The following is a 23790-nucleotide window of genomic DNA, read 5'->3' on the forward strand; positions in this document are numbered from 1 at the left end:
TCATTTTCTTTTTCTTTTTCTAATTTTTTTTTCTTTTCTTCTTTTTGTTTCATTTTCTTTTTCTTTTCCTATTTTTTTTTTGCTTTTTTTTTTTTTTTTTTTTTGAAGAGTACACGTACTACATAGAAACGTTAATAAAAGGCATTGCGTGGCTTTTGTTGTCTCTTTTTCTATCGTGACGAATGTCGCTTTGACGTTACACACACGTTACACGTTCGCACATATATACACACACACACAAACACGTGCGTTACTAACAAGTACTACAAACACATACATAGTAGCATGTATGCATCTCTAAAAAAAAAAAAAAAAAAAAAAAAAAGAAAGAAAAAAAAATAGTAATATATTATGCTTCCTCGACGATAACACACGATCATTACGCGTCGATAACTCGAGCTGTTAGCAATTACCGCGTTAGAAGATATTTTAATATAAATAAATAAATAAATAAATATATATATATATATATATATATATATATATAAATGCATATATAAAAAAACAAGGTTAAAGTGATATTTCCATCGTGTAATATATAACATCACTATAATAAGATATACTTATTACATAAATGATAAAAACGAATTGATTTAAATAGTTCATAATATTTAATTATTTAACTTGAAAAAAAAAAGAAGTGATGTGAGATCAAAAGATTGTTATTTGTCCTGTGTGTGTGTGAATGAATGTAAGTGTAACATGTTGGCGTTTAATGTGTGTGGGTGTGTTACGTACGTTTTTTAATTGGAATGATGAGACAATTGAATATACCAACAAACACGTGAACGTTAAGAATCAGAATTTACATTTTTTTCCACGTTACGTAATATCATCATCATTATCATCATCGCTATCGTTGTCGTCATCAGTATCGTCATCATAATCATTATCGATGATTATGATGACTCGTCATGATCATTCGTCGATGTTTATTGTCCTTGAAAAATAGAACACGACAAACGTTCCCAACTAACAATTAAATTATGATCATATAAAATTCTTTACGTTCGATAATAATTCATAGCGATATTTTAAAAATCGATTAGTATAAAAAGAAAAGAAAAACAAAAAAAAAAGAAAAATAAGAAAGGAAAGAAAAATTCATATAATCCGACTGAAAGATACATATATATATATATTATTATTATTATTATTATTATTATTATTATTATTTGTCAAAACTAATAAAAAAAAAAAAAGGACAAATGAATAAATAAATTAATATTTTCATATACATTTGAAACTTACGTAAATGTCTATGTATATCTCAAGTATTAGATTCGCATGAGATTTTGAGATAAGTGATAGGAAAAAAAAGAGAAACAAAAAAAAAAAAAAAAAGAAAGAAAGAAAGAAAGAAAGAGAAAAAAATTACATACATACATATACGGATATCTAGATCGTTCATCGATATTTAGAAAAAAATTTTCAATTCGAAAATATTCATTGCAATTTTTAAATAAACTTATTACCGTGTATTCCTATGGTTTCGTTTCAATATTGATGGTGTTCCTGATATATGGGTATTTTTTTCTCTTTCTCTCTCTTTCTTTCCTTCTCCCCCCCCCCTCTCTCTCTCTCCTTTTTGCCAAATCGCAACGATTCACGAGAATAAGATATTATCGTTATCGTATCATATAATATAGATAACGTACCGAGAACGCCGTTGCAGCGTCTACACAGTCATTAATTTCTCGCATTACCGTTTCTGATTTCTTATTGTTCGTCGTGTGTGTATATGTGTGTGTGTGTATGTGTGTATATGTCGTTGGTGTATATGTATACCTTTATGATGGTGGTATATTACCACGTGTAAACTTATGTGATAAAAAGAACGTCAATTTATTTTTTCGCGCGTATGACGTCAACGATTAACGACAACGAAGAACGAACAACGCGATTTATGATTTGAACGATAAGAAAGAGAAGAAAAAAAAAAGAAAGGAAAAGAAAAGAAAAAAAAAAGGAATAGAAGAAACAGACATCATAGATATATCGATATATCACATAGGACGCACAAATATAAAGACAAATACTATAGTTAACAAGGTGCGCAAGTATATCACGTATTTATACCTTAAATTAGTTCTATTAGAAGCGATCATCTCGTTAAGATATGATGTATTACTCGTCCTATATCACGTTGACAATAATATTAATGCTGACGTGTATAATCGTCAAGTGTTACGTCATTGAAGAAACGGAACTTTTGAGATTGTGCGTGCCGCAAAATTCCTGCGAGAGTTGCCTGGAGGTTAACGATGCCTGTGCCTGGTGCAGCGATTGGGTATATATATATATATATATTTTGTTTTTTTTTATGTATACATATATTAGGTGGACCGGAAAGTAATGTCGTTTCTGCGCATGTCGATATTTGATTGTTAAAAATTATTAAAAATTTATTCGTTTGAATTTAATTTAAGAAAGCGACATTACTTTCCGGTTCACCTAATATATATATATATATATATATATATATATATATATGTATGTATGTATAATATATATATGTATATATATATATATGTATGTATGTATAGATTTATATATTTTATTTTTTTTTTCTGTGTGTTTTTGTTTTCTATATATATATATATAGAAATATATATATATATATATATTTTTTTTTTCTATATATATATATATAGAAATATATATATATATATATATATATATATATATAATCGTTAGAGTAAACGTAGTTTTATTTTTTATATATTATAGAATTATATTATATCGATTTTTTACATTATAAATTTCTTTTTTTTATTGAATACCAATCTGTTATCCCTAGGGCCCTTTTGGAGATAGAAAAGAAGGGACTACAAACGTTATATATAATTTTTTAATATTATTTCGTTTACCTTGTTTTTTCTCTCCTGTTTTTTTTTTTTTTTTTTTTTTTTTTTTATCGGATATCTTTTCGAGAGCGGGCGGGCGAGGAAGGGGGGCGGGTGTAGGGATAGGGGAGAAGAAGGAGAAGGGTAAAGAGAGAGAGAGAGAAAAAAAAAAACTACAAACGCGATTACGTATTATTTATTGTTTTCAGTCCTATACGAATTCTACTATTGGCAAACCGAGATGTAATTTGCCGAAACGATTGAAAGAATTTGGTTGTCCAATTACGGAAATAAGAAAAGCTCCAAGTGGATACGTCGAGTATATTTTGAACGAAGATTTTCAAGATGTATCGTCGGATCATTTGCCGGTACAACTTAAGCCTCAAAGGGTTCACGTCAAGTTACGACCAAATTCAAAAATGGAAATGAATCTTCAGTATCGACCGGCTAAGTAAGTGTTTGTAGTGTAGTGTAAATTGATCAGAAGAAAGAAACAAGACAAAACAAAAAAATCGACAACAAAACGTGTTGTTTCTTTTTTTTTTTTTTTTTTTGTTATTTACTTTTCCCTTTTTTTCTAAATTACATCGATATATTTGTCATTGTAATCGTTTTCTTTTTTCTTTTTTTCTTCTTTTAATCGAAAGTTTTCTTTCTTTTTTTCGATATATTCAGAAATTGTCGATTGAATATGATTTGTTTTTTGTTTACTTTTTTTTTTTTTTTTTTTCTAAATAACGTTAATATGTCATTGTATTTTTTTTCTTTTTTTTTTTTGTCTTGTTATATCCTAAAACTAGGCCCTTTGATCTGTACTAATCGATTGGAAACAACACGAATATATTTTTTTCATTTTTAAAAAATTTTATATATATATATATATATATATATATATATATTACGTTAGTATATCTATTAGTGTACTTTTTTTTTCTTTTTAAGAAATCGCAAACATCATTTTTCAAATGATAGTTATATATCTACATTGTATTATCTGTGTACGTACGTATGTGTACGTACGTATTATAAAATCTTGGAAGGTCACGTTTACTTTTCTTATCTTTTGCGATATATAAGGCATTAGTACGCAAATGCTATGAAACTGTGTCATATGAAATATGAACGATATATATGGGTATTACGCATATTACGTAAAATCTGTTAATCCATTAGAATAAATTCATTCGTTGTTTTAATCGATAAACATGTAATAACGTTTATATAATTTACAATATCAAACGAGGATTTAAGCGTATAATACGTGTAATATTGGCATAAAAATAATCGCGACTTCGCTTCAGTTTTTTATTCAATAAAATCTTATTTTATGTAAGAACCATAAGTAAGATATATCCTTCAAGGTGTATTTTTTTTTCTTTTTTTTCTAATCCAACGAAATCCATCAATTATCCTTTAGATATTCGATTGAATAAGATTCATTTTTTCTTTTCTTATTAATTTTTTGTTTTATTAGATTCTTTTCTTTTTTTCTTCATATTACATTTAATATACATCTCTCGTTATAATCTTTTTTTTTTAGATCTTTATTATCGATTGAATATAATTTGTTTTGTTTTTTTGGTATATTTATTTATTTCATTTCTTCCTTTTTTTTTTAACATTACATTAATATATCAACCATTGTATATCTTTTTTAAGAATAACGTTTTTTTTTTCGTAATCGAAATAAATATTATCCCTTTTGAATCTGTATTATTGATTGAATATAACACGAATATGATTTCTTTTTTATTTATTTATTTATTTATTTGTTTTTCTTAATAACATTAATGCATCCTCGATCGTATTTGTTTTTTCCTTTTCTTTCTTATTTTTAATCATTTCTTTTTTTTCTTTTTTCGATATATAGAAATTATCGTTTAGATTTTTAACATCGATTGAATATAACTTGCGAATATAATTTATATTGTTTTTCTTTTTTATTCTTTTATATTGTTTTCCATTTTATTTATTTATTTCTTTTTCTTTTTTATGTATTACATTAATATATCTACCATTATATTTCCTTTTTCCTCTTGTCTTCTTTACTTCCATCGAATAATTATTTTTCTTTTTTCGATTAACAGAAATTATCCTTTGGATTTGTATTATTTAATGGATTTAACATGGTCGATGAAGGACGACAAGGATACCCTAGTTGGTTTGAGTCGAAAAATGACAGATACCTTGGGAACATTTACTGACAATTTTCGTCTTGGATTTGGTAGCTACGCCGATAAGCCATTGATGCCATTTATATTTCCAGGACATGAAAATAATCCTTGTAGAAGCGAGTACGCTACATGCGCACCACTTTATTCATTCAAACATCATCTTCCATTGACAGGAGATGTTGATCAATTCGTACGTAAGGTATGTAATAATTATGATTAATTAATTACATAATTAATTACTTAATTAATTAATAATTTAAATCAATAACAATAGAAATTAATAATTATATAATAATTATTAATATTTGACGTATCATAAATCTAATGGTTTTACGATGACGAACGATATCGATTAATGAACACGAGGGCGATGGGGGGAGGGGGTGGGGTTTCTGTTTTTATTGAACAAAAAAAAAACAAATAAACAATAAATAAATAAAGGTAAACAACAGCGACGTCACAGGTAACGTGGATAATTTGGAAGGTGGCCTTGACGGTGTAATTCAAGCTATAGTTTGCGAGGACATTATTGGCTGGGGACATCAAGCAAGAAAATTAATGCTTCTTGCTACCGATGGATATTTACATTTTGCCGGTGAAGGAAAGGTAAAGTAATTATTTATTTATTTACTTATTTATTATTTATTCGTATTTATATGATAATTATTAATTTGTTAATATGATTGATAATAATTATAATTCAATTATTAATTGAATATAATTTCATTATTAATTCTAAAATTAATAATTCAAAATTAATTAATAGTTATAACAAATGTGATACACCTTATTGATAATAATAATTATAATTTAATAAATAATTATATAATAACTATAATTTGATTGATAATTATAATAATTATAATTCGATCATTAATTAATTAATAAATATATTATCTATAATATAACGTGTAATCATAATGATTACAATTTAAATGATAGCCATAATAATAATTATAATTTTATTAAAAATTATAATGATTATAATATAATTTTGTCATAATTAATAATTTCATTGTCGTTTATAATTTATATATTAATAATTATAAAGATAATAATACAATTGATAATTATAATTGATTATTTAATTTAATTAATAATACATCAAATAAAGTAATAATGATATTACATGAATGATATTATCGTTGAAAATAATGAAGATTTATAATCAATTAATTGATCTCTGATCCATTTAATATCGTAAAAATCAATCAATGACTATTATCAATGACTATTTAAATTAGAAATTTTTTTTTTTTTTTTTCTTTCAGTTAGGAGGAGCCGTAAATCGGCAGGATTTTAAATGTCATTTAGATAAAAATGGTCAATATTCTCTCGCCAAGGAATACGATTATCCGTCGTTAGCTGAAATATCGAGATTGCTTCAGGATCATAAAGTCAATTTGATATTTGCTGTTACGGAGGATCGCCGTGAGGAATACGAATTGATATCCGATTTATTAAAAGAGAAAGCGAGAGTTGCTACTCTAGCGGCTAACAGTTCTAATATATTAGAAATCATCGAAAGTTCTTATCATGAAATAATTTCAAAATTGGTTTTACGCGATAACTCAACCAATCCATTAAAGTTAGAATATTTTTCGAATTGCGGAAGGGACGATTCTCCTATCGTAAACAAAGCCGAATGCAATGGCATTCAGGAAGGTCAGGTTTACGAGTTCAAGGTCGTCTTTTCGATGGAATCATGTCCAAGGAATGAAAGCCTTTGGGTGAGTAAGTAAATATGTCAGTTGAGTATTTACACGTAAAGAAAGAAAGAAAGAAAGAAAAAAAAAAGAGAAAAGAAAGAAAACATGCACCATACGCTTATGCAAATCAACTTGAAAATCGATAATATTATAACGTTAAAAGGACAATGATTATTTTTTATTTATTTATTTATTTATATTTTATTTATTTATTATTCTTCTAATCTCCCATCATCTCGAATGTGAAAAAATATTCTCCTTGAATCTATACACACACACACACACATATTTATGTATATATATGAATGGTTCTATTTGACAAATCGATTAACTCCATAAAAGAAAAAGAAAAATATAAAAAAAAGTATTAAAATATAAATTCGAACAAGCATTGTAAAAATGTACGAAGACCACGTTTATGTGTTTGAATTGCATTATTGCAAATATTTTATCATACGTCTCATTAGTACAGAATTAATTCGATTGATTTATGAAATAAATTCTATAATGATAAAAACGAATTTTGTTATTTAATTATATTTTTATTTAATGACATTTAAATAAAGAAAATTCGGCAAAATTTATTTATGAATATAAAATGTCGGGATTATATCAAGTGACTTTAACATTAAAATCTAAAAAATTCGAAATTTATATTAATCAATTTGGCTTGTGAACGGTTCACATATATATATAGAGTGTCCAAAAAGTATAGGACCAAACTTATACTACGTATTATTATAAGTTCAAATGGATGAAAAAAGATGCCAGTTTTTTAAAAATATTTATGATTTATTTTAATTCGTCGAATTACCAATAGTCAAATTTTTTCTTTCTTTCTTTTTTTCTTTTCTTTTTTTTCCTCCGAATTTCTATTCATGGCTTCATACAAAGCATATTGATTTATAAAAGAAACAGAAGATGAATTTTGAAAATTTATTCAAAATGCATTTACTATTATTTCCAATGCAATCGATATATTAAATAGATTTTGGAAAATTATTAATTCGACGAATGAAAGTCTGCATTCTTACGAAGAAAGGAATTTACAAACATTTCTTATAAATGCCAAAATAAATCATAAATATCTTTAAAAGCAAATATATCTTTTCATTAAAGCATTTATATGAACTTTTTTTCCAACCATTTGATCTCAATAATATAAGTTTGGTTCTATACTTTTTGAACATCCTGTATATATACATATATATATATATATATATGTGTGTGTGTGTGTGTGTGTCCTGAATAGAAACAAACAGTGGTAATAGACGACGCGTTGGCGTCAGAGGCATCTGAAATAATCGTCGAGGTGGAACTGTTGTGCGGTTGCAATTGCAAAGAACAGGAGAGTTCGCATTGTAAAAATGGCGTTAACGAATGCGGTATATGCAAATGCGATCCTGGATGGTCTGGTAAGATTTTTAATCTCCTTACTTTCTCTCTCTCTCTCCCTCTCTCTTCTTCTTCTTCTTTTTTAACCCTAATTATTATTTATAATATCTTCAGAATAATTTCAAATTGTACACTTGTGGGTGCGCTAAATACTCTAAGGTACACCTTTGAACAGCTGTCATTCATATGGAATGAATAATTTTAATTGGAAAAAAAAATATTATATATTTATTCTTTGAAGCCTGAAGTGAAATAATAATCAGTAGGATTTTTAAAAAGGCATTTTCAATTTTGTTATCATAGAGAAAAAAAGAAAAAAAAAAAGAAAAAAAAAAAAAAAGAAAAAAGAAAAAATTCATGAATCATACTTAACGAGCAAATTATTTTAATTGAGCTCAAAGTTGATATAAGGATGTGCCTACGTTCCACAGGCACAATTTTGATTTAATCAAACATCGAATAATAAATTCTGAAATGAGATTTTTGTTTTTTTTTCTTGTTTTTTCCTTTCTTCTTTTTTTTATTTTTTTTTTAATTTTTTATTTCCTCAGGAGAGACCTGCGATTGCGACGAAAGTTCGTGGCTCGTTAATCGTTTACAATGCATTGAATTTGACGGGACAAACGATGCTTGTTCAGGAAGGGGTGAATGCATTTGCGGTAGATGCAGTTGCGACCTTGGTTACAAAGGACAATACTGCGAATGTTCCCCTTGCGACAAGGTAATGAAATAAATAATATAATATATATATATATATATATATATATATATATATATATATATATATAATATCTTATTTTTTTATAGTAACTCGTTTTAGTTAGAGTGAAGTGATAAACGAAAATATGTTTCTCTGTGAACAAAGAAACGACAATTTATGTTTATTATTCACAATGTTAAATTTTATTTAACATATATTATAAATTTTCTTATAGCTCTCGTGTTACTTTTCTCTTCTATGTTATATTTCATACTGTCCGTTTCTCTTCCAAATCTTAACGGCTCGGTTTGTAGGTCACAAAAGAAATTGTAAATAATAAAGGACAATGGAAGGGCGGACTATGAGACGCGCGGCAAATCTATCTGAAGAAAGTATACTTTCTTTACATATATATATATATATATATATATATATATATATATATATATATATAATTAATTATTATATAATTAAAATTAAAATCGTATAATTGAGTACAAAGTTAGATTTTTTTTCTTTAAAAGGAATATATAAAAAGTTAATTTTTTTTATATTTATTCAAAATATTATTTATTGCCGAAAGTTTTTTTCAACGATTTTCAAAAGTTACTTGATGATTTTTGAAAATTTTTTCCTGATTCTCGAAAATTTATATATATATATATATATATACGTATATATAAAAATGTAATTAAATAATAAAATTAAGTATTATTATATTAATAATATTACATTATATTATTATATTAATATTATATTAATAATTAAAAAAAAAAATATATAATAAATATATGTATATATATATACATATAATAATATATAAAAACATAATTAAATAATAAAATTAAGTATTATTATATTAATAATATTACATTATATTATTATATTAATTATATTATATTATATTATTATATACGTATATATAAAAATACGTAATAAATATATATATATATATATATATATATATATATATGTATATATATATACATATATAAATATATATATATATATATATATATATATATATATATATATATGTATATATATATACATATAATAATATATAAAATCATAATTAAATAATAAAATTAAGTATTATTATATTAACATTATATTAATAATTAAAAATTATATATATATAAATGTATATGTATATTTGTATAAAGTCGGTGCTTAAAAAATTATAATTTATAAAAATTAGTAATCATATTTGATGATCATTTTTTTATCATTTTGTTTTTTAATATTCGTCATTAGACCGACGGTATAGAATGCGGTGGACGTGGTACTTGCGAATGCGGTACATGCAATTGCATCGACGGTTGGAAAGGTGATGGTTGTCAGTGTCCTTCGGACAATAATCTATGCATAGCACCGGGAAGCGACGAAATTTGTGGTAATCACGGTTATTGCGATTGTGGACATTGTAGGTACGAACGATTAAATTTTTTTTTGTTCTTTTCTTTGTTTATTTTATCTTTTCTTCTCTGTCGAATAAAAAATTATCCATTAAAATCATCGACATGGTTACTTAAATATTACACATCAAGGATTATATCAATTTTTACATCAAATATTATAAATTATTAATAATAAATTACGTTATGTATCGTTAACGAATGCATTTTATTTTAAGATGTAATACAACAGCACCCGATGGCCTATATTATCGTGGAACATTTTGCGAATCATCAGCGAGCTCTGGCGGTAGCGATCTTTGCGTTCTTTATAATTCTTGTGTTAATGCCACCGTAGAGATTTCACAAGATGCTGAAAAACTGTGTCATACCAATACAAGTTTCTATCAAATTCAAAGAGTGGAGAGTGTCGATACAGGTAAACACAATAATCTTCCGTTTGAATTCTATAAATTTATGAGCAAACGTACATACGTAATTCACAATGTTTACATTTTCGTAAGATTTTTTATATCGACATATAAATATTTCAAAAAGATTTTCTTCGATGATTTACAGATATTACAAATAATTTTTATGAAGATTTACGATGGATATTTTTTTTCTTTTATTTGTTTTTTTTTTTTTTCTTTCTTTTCAAAAATTTTAACGCACCAATAGAATTTACGATTAAGAGAGAGAGAGAGAGAGAGAGAGAGCTTACTTTTTTTATTTCTTTCTTTCTTTACTTACACTTTTTGCTTTGTTTTTCTACTTTCTTAATTAATTGCTTTTAATTATTCTTTTTATTAATTTCAATTGTTATCTTAAATTAATTTTCAATTAAATCTCATCGAAACAAAGATAGCGTATATTTATTCTTCTGAGAGAGTGTTTCATTTTTTATTTAACATTTTATCCTACTAAAGTAAATCTAAAGATTAAAAAAAGAAAAAAAGAAAAAAAGAAAAACAGAAAAAAAAGAAAGAAAGAAATAAAGAAAGAAAAAGTTACAAAAACAAAGTTTAAAGAAAAAAAATAAAAATTTCGATATATCGCTCGCTCTTACGACCATAAGATATCTCGATTAATTAACTTGTGAAAAATTATTCCAATATTATTCATTAATTTACAGGAAATGAACATTATTGCTTCATTAGAACTGTCAAGGATAGAACAACATGTATTATCCCTTACATTTATCATTTTAACAAGGATAACACGGTAACATTAATGATCGCCGATAAGGTAATTGCCTGATCTATTTTACGTTTCTTTCTCTTGTTTTTTTATTTTTTCTTTCGATAACAACCAGCACATCAACATGTTGTCTTATTTAAAAAATTGTTTTTCTCTTATTGTTAATAATCTTATTAATTTATTTTTTCTTATTATTTTTATTTCTTTCATTCTAGTCTTGTCGTACGTCCTTACACGTGGCTTTGATACCGGGAATCATATTTCTTGCAATAATGATCATGGGCATTATTGGTTTATGCATATGGAAGTAAGTAATATATATAATATATAAGAGATATTAGTATGAAATATCTTTTTTATAAGTAAAATCATTAGATTTTTAAACCTGACGTTCGTTCTGATATATATATATATATATAAAAATATAATATATATATAAATATTATTGTATATATCTATATATATAAAATTACAAAAAAATTTATGTAACAAATACAATCATTATCATATACATATATGATATATGATATATATATATATAAAAAAATATATATATGATATATAATATATATATATATATATAAAATTACAAAAAAAATGTATATAACAAACAAAATCATTATCATATATATATAACAAATTAAAAATCAAAATATATATATAACAGACCATATATATAATAAATTACAAAAAAAATGTATATATTAGGTTGGAAATTATGAAACGGGCGTTGAATGAGAATAAATAACTAAACAAAAACGCCCGTTTCATAGTTTCCAACCTAATAACAAACACAAGCATTATCATATGTCTATATACACACATATATATATGATAATGATTGTGTTTATTATATAAATTTTTAATAATTTTTTTCTTCTTTTCTTTTTCCTTTTTTCTTAATATACAGATGTTGGATTGCGATACAGGATAAAAGGGAATACGTTAAATTCGAACAGGAAAGACAGAAGACGGTATATTGTTTGGATGAAAATCCATTATTTAAACCAGCGACGACACGATTCAACGTACCACCGTTGTTCAATGATAATTGAAAATTGAATTTTTAATGAATGAAAGAATGAATGATCGAAAGGAGATTTTTTTTTTATTATAAAATAGATCGAATTAATTGAGATTATTTATTTGAAGGATTGTCAACAACAAAGTCGACATTCTGGATAGAATTGGATAACGATGGTTGCTCGTGAACATTATCGGACGACGTTCCTCGACATGTTTCAATCCAAAAATGATTGCTAGGCATAAAGTATATTGACTGGAATTACGAAATAAAAAACAAAAGGGGGGAAAAAAAAACAAAAAAAAAAAAGGAAAACAAATATTAATTGTACTTAACTCATATACATATTAATTTATGCATATCAATTTATATATATATGTATATATATATATATATATATATATATATATATAACAAATAAATATATATATATATATATATACAGAGTGTTTAAAATGCATAGGATCAAATTTATACTACGTAATCACTGAGATCAAATGGATGAAAGAAAAAGAAGTTTTTATAAACTTATATTCAAAAATGTTTGATTAAAAATATATATTTTAAAGATATTTACGATTTATTGTGACAGATTTATAAGAAAATTTATGAAAATTTGCACAAAAATAAGAAAATATATGAAAATTCCTCCAATTTGCAAGAACACTTTCATTCAGTCGAATTATTATTGATTTTCTAAACGCTTTCTAATATATCAATTCTATTGAAAATAATAGTAAATGCATAATTAATCATATGTTCCTACACGTAATTTTATAAACGAACGTGATTTGCGTGAGTTCATGAATAAAAATTTCAAGGATAAGAAGAAAAAGAAAAAGAAAAAGAAAAAAAAAGAAAAAGAAAAAAAGAAAATGTTCGACAATCATTAATTCGACGAATGAATGAAAATAAATCAGAAATATTTTTAAAGGTAGACATAAATTTATACAAACTCTTTTCATCAATTTGATCTCGAATAATAATTTAGCATAAATTTGATCCCATGTTTTATATATATATATAGGACACCCTATATATCAATATATATAGGGTATCAATATATATATATATATATATATAAATTGATATAATATTTTTGATATTTGCTTACGTCATCCTTAATACTTTCGACGATCCAAACGTAACCAAGTGAATCTTGATAAGTAATCTCGGTAACGGGTTTATTTTCGTACCATATTGCTTTTATCGATGAATCGTCGGGAAAATGATATATACCATTGCCAGTCATCTGTCCATACGCATTTATTCCACCATTATATCGAGTTCCGTTGTTATGTCTTTTACAGTTATAAAAATATATATGTAATAATAATACATGATAATAACGATACGGCGAATATGTCTGACGAAATAAATAAAACAATTGGATAGATATCTTTATATTGGCTAAAGTCGATTATAAATTTTATGTTAATTGAATATTTATTTTGTTAGAAGCAATAGAAAAAAAAAATATATATATATATATGTGTGTGTGTGTGTGTGGGTGTGTGGGTGTGTATGTATGTATGTATTTATTAAATATATTTTTAAAGTACGAACTAAAAAACATTCGATTTTTGATTTAATCGCATTTATTTTATTCTTTCGTATTAATTAGATAGTTTAATTATTCGTCTTTATAAAAAAAGTAGTATATAGGGTATGTAGTTTTAAAATATTTGACACGTATTATCACGAACAATTTTTTTAATACATATACATATATCTTTCCTTCGTTTTTTTTTCGTCGTTTCTTTCTAACAAATTAGATATTCAATTGACGATTAATTTATAATTAACCTATATATGTTTGTAACCGTTTACTTACTGAATGAAAAAGTCTTCATTAGCAAAGTTATCATCTTTCCATTTACCGCTATACGTATTGAAATCGTCCGTAACGTATACTCCATCACCTAAAAAATAATTATCGAACGAGAGATTATAATTTATTGATATATATATATATATATATATATATATATATATATATATATCAATATATATATATATATATATTTATTATTATATATATATATTTAATAATAAAATATCGACGTTAACCATTTTTGAATAAAGTGCCTTTAATTAAATGCAACGTATAATCTCCATCATAGGTGTCCCCGTTTAAAAAAGAAAATTTTCCATTTCCTTCTTTAAGATTTGGATCGTCAATTTCCATCGTATTCGTTTTTTAAACTTTCAAATATACTTACTTTATTTTTCTATTTAATTTAAACTTTAATATTCTATATAATATATTAACACCTAACCAAAGATCTTTGATAATGATTCTTGATCGATATAACAAATCGGAAATTGATCACTTATAATATCGATAAAATAAATGACTTCATTTATTTCATATAAATTTATTATTTTCTATTAATTCGTTTTATCGACGATCCGTAATGTGTCGATAATAAAGAAAAATATTAACAAAGAAAAAAATATTCTTACTCAGTCGGTAATGTTACGAAGCTCCATCTTTCGATTAAAATACGTATTAAAAGCGATAGTACAGCCATCTATAGTAACAATATAATAACTTTATTCTTTCTTGTATAAAGTTAACCTCTTTGATGAAAATATTGTAATATTACTTGAAACAATGGATATATTATTATTAATACTTTGTGTAATCGTTATTACACTTTTAATAACCGCACTAACAATATATCTTAGTCGAAATAGAGGTAAGATTTTATTTCATTATTTTTTTTATTAATTTTTCATTATCCACAACTTATGGTACTTTTATAATAGCAATGTTTTAACATATACATATACGTCAAATAATGTTATTAAATAAATCCTTGTTGTATAGCTATAGACAAAGAAAGACCTAATGTTCAGGATCATGCTGTTGAACGTCGACAAGTTAGACGAATAGTCGGTAATAGAAATGTTCGTCATCGTTTACATGCCGAAACAAATGATCATATAAATGCAAATGATAATGGACAATTAGAGAATAACGAAGTTGAGATAGATACACCTATTGAGGTATCTGATGGTAAAATTGGTGCTAAAAAACGTGCAAAATTAGCAGCTAAAGCTGAAAAGAAAGTGCAAAGGGAAATGGATAAAGTTGAACAGGATAAACGTAAAAAGGAAGAAGAAAAGCGACAGAAAGAGAGGGATAAACAACGTGAAGAGGAACATGATGAAGAAATGCGTCAAGAGGAGGAAGCTAGAAAACTTAGAGAATTAAAGGAAAAACAGGAACACGAGGAATATTTAAAAATGAAAGAGATGTTTAGCGTAGATGAGGAAGGTTTTCAAGAGGATCAAAATGTTTTATTGGACGACATTATGGAATATATAAAATTAAAGAAAGTAATATATTTAGATGATGTAGCAGCACATTTTTCACAAAAGACAACATTCGTCGTCGATAAGATTTTGGAGTGGCAAAAAACAGGCGATTTAACCGGAGTAATAGATGATCAAGGAAAATTCATTTATATTACAGAAAGTGAATTAGATGCTGTTGTAAAATTTATTAAACGACGTGGTAGAGTTAGTATCACAGAACTTTCTGAACATTCAAGTACATTAATAAATATAGGTTCAAACTAAAGTATATCCATAATGACATATCTACAAATTAAAAACAAAAATATATTAATCTTTTAGAAATTTAATGATTAGATGATTGAAAAAAAAAAAGAAAAAAAAGAAGAAGAAAAGGAAAGAAAAGATTTTTGCAATTTAATGGAATGATCAATAAAAGTCGAAAGAACGAAATCGATATGGAGGAATGTTATGCAAAAAAAAAAAACAAAAAATAAAATTATAATTATTTTAATTATTAATAATACACTATTGCATACGCGCATATATTTATAAATGTAGATAGATTTTTCATAGATTTATGAATTGCAATATTTATCTATTTTTTTTTTTTCTTTTTTTTTTTAATGTATGAAATGGTTTATGCGTATACAAACATTACATATATATATATATATATATACAAATAAGGAAGAGATAAATGTTTTGTTTGTATTTTTTTTATCTTTCTTTCTTTTTCTTTTTTTTTTTTTTTTTTTCTTAATTTATTTCGATAAAGACTAATATAAATCGTGCACTCGAGATATTGTATAATAAATAATCTCAAAAACAAAACAAACAAAAAAATCAAACAAAATTTTTGTACTTACGTCACTTCAGATAAAAATTTATCATAATCCGGTGTAATTAAACTTTTACAATTTATAATAAAAAAAAAAAAAAAAAAAAAAAATTTCATAAATCTATTCTATTATTAAATGATTAAAATGATTAACGTTGATCGAGGTGACCTTTTAATTAAACGCAACGCATAATCTAACGACATATTTATTTCTAAAAAAAAAAAAAAAAAAAACGCGAAAAGAAAGACAGAGAATTGTTCAACCTTTTGAAAAGATTCAAATTTTGAAAGAAAAACAAAATAATATAATAAGATGTTTCTAAATGTTAGAATCGAATCATAAAATTGGGATTTGCGAATTTTCAAATTTACATGGAATTATGTCAATCTTTATTATCGTATTGTCGGAAATTATTTAAAATGCAAGATTATAAGTAATTCCTTATCTCGTCGTTCGACATCCTTTACTTTTTTTTTTTTTTTTTTTTTTTAATAAAATTTTCCCATTTACATTGACGTACAAATTGTTACACGGAAAGGAAAAAGAATTCCGCCGACATGACAACATTTTGAATAGACATTGCATCAGATTCTAGTTTCTTCTCTTGAATGTATAATTTATATAGTTGGGCACGGCTAAATTGACTTTACAATGAATTTGCAAATGAATTTGCAAAAGAAAAAAAAAAATAAAATAAATAAATAAAAAAGAAAAAATCATTTAATCTATATTGTTTAAAAAAAAAAAAAGAACTAAATTCACTTAATTTGTACTATTAGAAGAAAAAAGCAAAAAAACAGTCATTTAATACATAATATTACAATGAAAAAAAAAAAAAAAAAAAAAAAGAAAAAAAAAGAACCCCTTTTTCTTTTATATATATATATATATACTTTTTTCCTTTCCTTGAAATAATCTTTCAAATTTTCAACGAATACCACTCAAGCCACTGTATAGTTATCTGTTGTAATAAATTTATAAACGAATGAGGAAAACAAAAAAAAAATTATAATAATAATATTCTCTAGGGTCTACTTCGTAAAATCGAACGATTTTGTTTCATTGAAATATACGAACGTCATGTGCTGATGATTCATTTAATGACAGTACGGCGGCCCTTTAGTACCATTATGTGTCACATTTTTCACCCTAAAATTAGCTCAGCAGTTAGAAAGGATCATCCACGATCTGATCTATCTTTGCTAATATAGTTTTCGATTATCATTATTGATCCATATACGTTTGAAGATATTTTAAAATATTACCATACGCATATTTGTATTTAGAAATTTATTGATGTTGTTAAAAAAAAAAAAAAAAAAAAAAAAAAGCCAAAAAAATATTGAGAAGTTATTCGATGTAATTAATTTACAGATTTCGACGTAAACGCTATTTTTTTTTTCTTTTTTTTTCCTTTTTTTTCTTTAATGGAATCATACGTTTTTTTAATGTATTAATCGATACGATTTGTAATTCTATATATAAGGAAAATAAAAAAATAAAAAATAAAGGTGTTAACCAACATATATTTCAAAAAAATTAATTAATTCAAGAATTATTTTAATTTAATTATTTCCTGATATATACACCATTATTAATTTCTTTTTTTCTTTTTACTTTTTTCTCCTTTTACGTGTAATAAATAGTTCAACACTTATTTCTTTTTTATACAAAATGACAAAAAAAATAAAAAGAAAAAAAAATATCGTTTTAAACATTATAACTTTTTGTATCGCCTAATAATTTTTTCCAATAAGGTCAATCAATAATTAAGACATTTCAGAGAAATTAACGATAATCATTTTAGATGATTATCGCCCCCACCTTATATACTGTATTAATAATCATAGATCATGATGCAATTTATTTCATTAACAATTTGATAAACATCGGATACGGAGACATTAGTCACAGGAATATATTCTAGCTTATATATACATTATTAATAGGTCGATTAAAACGTATGGTTGTTGTAAACAAAATTATATTTCATTCATTCAATTAGAATAGAAAAATTTATTTTTTTTTCTTTTCTCTCTCTCTCTCTCTGTCTCACTCACTCTCTTCTATAATGTAATGCAAAATATAGATATTAAGTTAACATTAATTAATCGATTTAATTAATTTTTTTTATATAATTAAAAGACAAATATAATTCGAAATAAAATATCGTCTATTAAGATAAAATAGAAATCCTTTATACGTATCAACGACGTTTCTAATCGATTCTAATGAAACGAAATTATCTTGGATCGTTCAATGAAAAGAATAAAAAAAAGTTCATGTTATAATTCGATTCGCATAAAGAAATAAGACTTCCTGATTGTCGTCATTTAATTTTTGCAAATCACAACAAAGGCGATCTTGATAGTCAAAATATTTCCGTAATAATACATTTCAATAAGACAAAAATAACACAACATCGTATGTGTGTTTCTGTGTTTCTGTGTTTATGTGTGCGATATGAATATATTTGCATTTAAAGGAAAAGAAAAAAATAAATAAATAAATAAATTGGTACAAATTTTAATATTAAAGCAAAAGTAAATAAATAAATAAATAAATTGATACAAATTTTAATATTTAAAAAAGAAAAAAAAAAAATAATAATAATAATGATAATAATAAGAATTAAAAGTCTTTCATTTGTCTAGCATTGTTTTTAGCACATTTGTCTACCAAATTGTTTTTAATATTATTATTTGTAAAAGGTAAGATTTAAAAATGTTGGCGAATAAAGAAATACTGCCTTTTCCCTCTTCCCCTCCCCTCCCCAAACATATTGCTCGTAATTTGCCTTATAATTAATACGGCCCTGTTCGTCGAGCTAAACAATTAGCAAAAAAATTTTCCAGTAGATCGTTCGAGACTAATCGAGAATATTTCATCGATATTTAACATTTTATTTCAGTATCCATGTTAAATTTATACACACATATACATACATACATACATATATATATTCATACATACATACATACACACAAACACATATACATACATACACACAAACACATACACACACACACACACACATATATATATATATATATGTACACACACATGTATATATACATATATATATATATACACACATGTATATATATATATATATATATATATATATATATATATATATATGTAATAATCAGGTAAATATCGTGAAAACAAAGTTTGAATAAATGAAATCGTCATCGACGGAATCATAATGGCGGCCATCGATGGACTCATCCTTATAAAATGTTAAACCTAACAAATACGTATATATATATATATATATATATATGTATTTTTTTTTTTTTTTTTTAATAATACGATATTACAAATAATTTGTGAGTAAAAATTTTAATAATAAAAAAGAAAGAAAGAAATAAATAATTCATAAATCGTCAGAGATTTTTCAATGATACGATATAATTACGTATAAATAATTTCTAAGCAAATATTTACAAAAAAAAAAATAATAATAATGATAATAATAATAATAAATAGTTTATAAATTTACTAGATTTTTTTTTTTTAAGGAGCAACCGAGACATTTATAAAAGATAACTCAAAAATCACTCCTGTTATTAACTATCTTGATCACCCGTTCTTTGTTACGCTCCTGTCTTCCACCATATTTAAAATCCTTTAGTTGATCAGCCAGTTGAAGAAAGGAGTGGTCGGTCGGTGATAATGTATAAGGCAGGTAGAAAGAAGCGACAGATTGGCAGTCCACTTCGAAGAGTTTAGTCGAAGCATTCGTTTAATAATATAAAAAAATTTCAACATTTGATTTTGTTTTTTCTCGTTTCTTTTCATACTTTATAATTAAAGATTAACGAATAACGCGTAATTTCATCGGACCGTTCTTCGCGAACGTCCCCATTTTCAGATAAATTCTTGAAAATTGAAAAACGATTTTACTAATAGTATAATATCAAACGATTCATAACGATTATAAGTGATCATTGATCTTTTTCTTTTCGCTAAGATCATAAAGATCTATGTGTCGATGAGGTGCAAGGTTCTAGATTGTCAAGGAAACACTCCGACGTTTTTACCAAGTGTCAGGTAAATATGGAAGAACAAAAAAAGGAAAAAGAAAGAAAGAAAAAAACAAACAAACAAACAAATTAAAAGGAAAGAAAAAGAAGAAAATACATTATCATTCGTCATTTCCGCTTGATCTATCAATTTCTAGATTACGTGGATCATTTTGTTTTGTCATGGATTAATGCGAAAGGCGTGAACGTACGACAAAAAAAAAAAGGGAAAAAAAAAATGGAAGAAATTTTTCAATATTTTATCAGATAAAAATTATTCGTCCTTTATGTTATTACATATTGAAAAAATATAAAAAAGAAAAGTAAATCTATTTCAATTTAAAGAAAAAGAAAAAAAAATATATATATATATAATTAATCAAAGTAATATATATATATATATATATATATATATATATATATATTGAATTTGAAATGATCAATGTATTTTCCTCATTTTCATAATTAATTTTTATTAATTATCGATAAGTGTTTTTTTTCTTTCTTTCATTTCTTCTTATAAAATAAATACATATATAAAATATTTCTTCAATATTTACGATAAAATATCAATAACGTAATATAATTGATCAGTATAAATAATTAAACGTCTACATTTCGTATTTGATGATGTTATAAATTATTATATTATTTATTCATATATTCACAATTTCAAACCGTTTTTAATATAATTGCACGCTTATACATTATTTATTGATATTTCGTTATATAAGTATTCATACGTTTTTTTTTTTTTTTTATTTAAAATAACGATTTAAAAATGTTTTAAACCGATTGAATCGAATAAATAAAAAGTATTACTAATATCGTATTACTAATATATCTTTTTTCTCTCTTCTTCTTTCTTTTTTCTTTTTTTTTTTTTTATTTTATTTTTCCTTCCACAAAAAGATTGGCAAAAAATCTTCGGACTCGCAAAGGAAGTCGTCGTGGTAATACTGGCAACCGATTGGAGTTATTAGTTCTCGTCCATTTACATCACGTGCCGTAGAGTAAGTAATAAAAAAAAAAAATAAAAAATAAAAAAAAATTATCAAACATTAATTATTTTCAAATAAATTTATTCTGAAATATTTTCCAATGTGTTTTAGTTATCTATTACAAAGACAAAGGATTGACTATTATCGCAACGTTAAGCAACTAATCCAGTCATAAATTAGGAAGCTGTTATCGAATCATTACTTATCAGTGTAGTCTAGCAATTTCAAATTGATAAACTAAATTACTAATTCAAAAGGGCTCATATTTCGAATTTCTAATTAGCTGTTCGTGAGAGGAGGATATTAAACGGTACAATTATGGTGTACACTAATATCGACGGGTCAAAAATCATGGGCCCTTATCACGAAATCAAGTCAGTATAACAAGATTATATCAGTATAATAAAATACATAAGATATATATAAATATATTATTTATTTTAATAATATATATATATATATAATATATTTATATTTATATTAATATTTATATTTATATTATATTTATATTATATTAATATATATACATATATATACATGTAATAGATTAATATTTTATTTTTATAATAATTCTCAATAATAGTTTAATTATTTGATTATTGAGAAAACATAATTCAAAATTAACATATTATATGTATATATACATACATACATATAATTTAATTTAATAATAATATATATATATATATATATATATATATATTTTATCAAATTGATGTATTATATTTATAATAATTTTTAATAATAATTTGACTAGATAAAAAACATTATTGTAGTATAAAACATTATATATTTGTAAAAAATATTATAGAATAATAATATTTCATACTAATATTTAATGGAAATTTATATTAATTTAAAATTTTTTTAAATGTCAAAAAAAGAATATTTCTTTTATCAAATATTTTTTGTTTTGTTACTTAGGAAGGATAAGGACAAACGTACAATGAATGGATCCAAGAAACAAACTCAAAATCAGCAAGATATATATACGAAAAATGATAAAAAGTACGGTGCTTGGGGACCAGTTTACAAAAACAAGGAAAATTTCGTCAACATGCATATTTGTTAATCCTTTATAATCTATATATATATATATACATATATATAATATGTATACATATAAATATATATTTGATTTTAATTCATTTTATTGTAACAAAATTATTAAAAATTCAAAACTTTTCTATATTCCTTAAATATACTTATAAATTATACTTATTGTTAGTATAATATGTTTGTATTGGAATAAATAACATAATAATATTTACATTACATAAATTCTTTTAATAAATACGAAAAATTAAATTGATTTATGATACGATTATTAAAGTACCAGTTTAGAAAAATTTCTTTAATCTTTATGACATAAATATATATTAAAATATATTTGTTCAATATTGCGTATGTAAAATTTTTTAAATTATATTTTGCAAGATTTCCCATCGGATAAGATGATACTAGGCAATGTATCATTTAACAAAAAAGAAAAAAAATATAATTAAAATTTATTAACGTTCTTTAAGAAAATAGATTCAACTAATAATAAATCTTTTTCCTATGAAAATAAAAAAAATTATTATTAAAAAAATTAATTTTACCGATAGGATATCGTAAATATTACAATGATATTTATCGTAATGATATAATTTTCGTATGTTCTTTTTTTCAAATTAAATTTAATTGTTCAGTATTTGTAAGAATTACGTATTAAATTGTTAGACATTTAATTAATCATCTTACATTCGTAAAAATTACTTAATTAAATTCTTACTTAATTAATTGTTATTTTACATTCGTAAAAATAACATATTAAATTCTTATTCATTTAATTATTTTACATACGTAAGAATAATTACCGCGATAATATCGATCGAATGTGTAAGAAGAAAATAAAAAAAAAAAAGGAATAATAGGAAACAAGGAGGAAAATAAATAAATGAATAAATAAATAAAAAAAAAAAAAGAAAAGAAGGAAAAAAACAAAAGAAAGAAGTACAAGAAAAATCCAAATATAAATTCTAACGGTATTAAGAGAATGAAGATGAGCTGAGGAAGAAGAATACGAGGATCGGTATAGATAGTGACGGCACATCCGGCTTTGAGACGAGAAAATCCCGAATAGTTCGACGGGAAGTAAGTAAGTTAAGTGAGTGAGTGAGTAAATGAGT

At 24.2% G+C, this 23790-nt stretch overlaps 3 protein-coding genes and 1 long non-coding RNA gene across 4 annotated transcripts; 3 read left to right on the top strand and 1 right to left on the bottom strand.

Moving 5' to 3' along the window:
* Positions 1 to 1167: 1167 nt before the first annotated feature.
* On the top strand, positions 1168 to 12764 carry LOC124431682 (integrin beta-nu). The gene is made up of 12 exons (XM_046979859.1): positions 1168 to 2290; positions 3056 to 3297; positions 4934 to 5219; positions 5462 to 5626; positions 6292 to 6750; positions 7982 to 8144; positions 8676 to 8845; positions 10082 to 10254; positions 10461 to 10660; positions 11357 to 11469; positions 11637 to 11728; positions 12332 to 12764. The coding sequence occupies exons 1-12, from the start codon at positions 2120 to 2122 to the stop codon at positions 12474 to 12476; spliced, it is 2379 nt and encodes a 792-aa protein (XP_046835815.1). The 5' UTR covers positions 1168 to 2119; the 3' UTR covers positions 12477 to 12764.
* Positions 12560 to 14767, bottom strand: LOC124431684 (phosphatidylinositol 4-phosphate 5-kinase 6-like). The gene is made up of 4 exons (XM_046979862.1): positions 14516 to 14767; positions 14280 to 14367; positions 13560 to 13746; positions 12560 to 12700 (listed from the first exon to the last, which is right to left on the bottom strand). The coding sequence occupies exons 1-4, from the start codon at positions 14631 to 14633 to the stop codon at positions 12560 to 12562; spliced, it is 534 nt and encodes a 177-aa protein (XP_046835818.1). The 5' UTR covers positions 14634 to 14767.
* A 210-nt stretch (positions 14768 to 14977) lies between these two features.
* Positions 14978 to 16253, top strand: LOC124431683 (DDRGK domain-containing protein 1). The gene is made up of 2 exons (XM_046979860.1): positions 14978 to 15147; positions 15279 to 16253. Exons 1-2 carry the CDS (start codon positions 15063 to 15065, stop codon positions 16031 to 16033), a joined length of 840 nt encoding a protein of 279 aa, XP_046835816.1. The 5' UTR covers positions 14978 to 15062; the 3' UTR covers positions 16034 to 16253.
* Positions 16254 to 21730: 5477 nt separating this feature from the next.
* Positions 21731 to 22931, top strand: LOC124431646. The gene is made up of 2 exons (XR_006944048.1): positions 21731 to 21993; positions 22544 to 22931. It is a non-coding gene; the product is annotated as an uncharacterized LOC124431646 (long non-coding RNA).
* The last annotated feature ends 859 nt before the right edge of the window (positions 22932 to 23790 follow it).

Source organism: Vespa crabro, chromosome 22, assembly GCF_910589235.1.
Source record: "Vespa crabro chromosome 22, iyVesCrab1.2, whole genome shotgun sequence".
NCBI lineage: Eukaryota > Metazoa > Arthropoda > Insecta > Hymenoptera > Vespidae > Vespa > Vespa crabro.

Coding starts and splice junctions, on each gene's coding strand:
- LOC124431682 (XM_046979859.1), top strand. CDS start 2,120: ATGATGTATTACTCGTCCTATATCACGTTGACAATAATATTAATGCTG. Junction 5,627..6,291: donor ATTTTGCCGGTGAAGGAAAG/GTAAAGTAATTA, acceptor TTTTTCTTTCAG/TTAGGAGGAGCCGTAAATCG. Junction 6,751..7,981: donor CAAGGAATGAAAGCCTTTGG/GTGAGTAAGTAA, acceptor TGTCCTGAATAG/AAACAAACAGTGGTAATAGA.
- LOC124431684 (XM_046979862.1), bottom strand. CDS start 14,633: ATGGAAATTGACGATCCAAATCTTAAAGAAGGAAATGGAAAATTTTCT. Junction 13,747..14,279: donor AATGAAGACTTTTTCATTCA/GTAAGTAAACGG, acceptor TAACTGTAAAAG/ACATAACAACGGAACTCGAT. Junction 12,701..13,559: donor TCGAAAGTATTAAGGATGAC/GTAAGCAAATAT, acceptor TCGTAATTCCAG/TCAATATACTTTATGCCTAG.
- LOC124431683 (XM_046979860.1), top strand. CDS start 15,063: ATGGATATATTATTATTAATACTTTGTGTAATCGTTATTACACTTTTA. Junction 15,148..15,278: donor ATATCTTAGTCGAAATAGAG/GTAAGATTTTAT, acceptor CTTGTTGTATAG/CTATAGACAAAGAAAGACCT.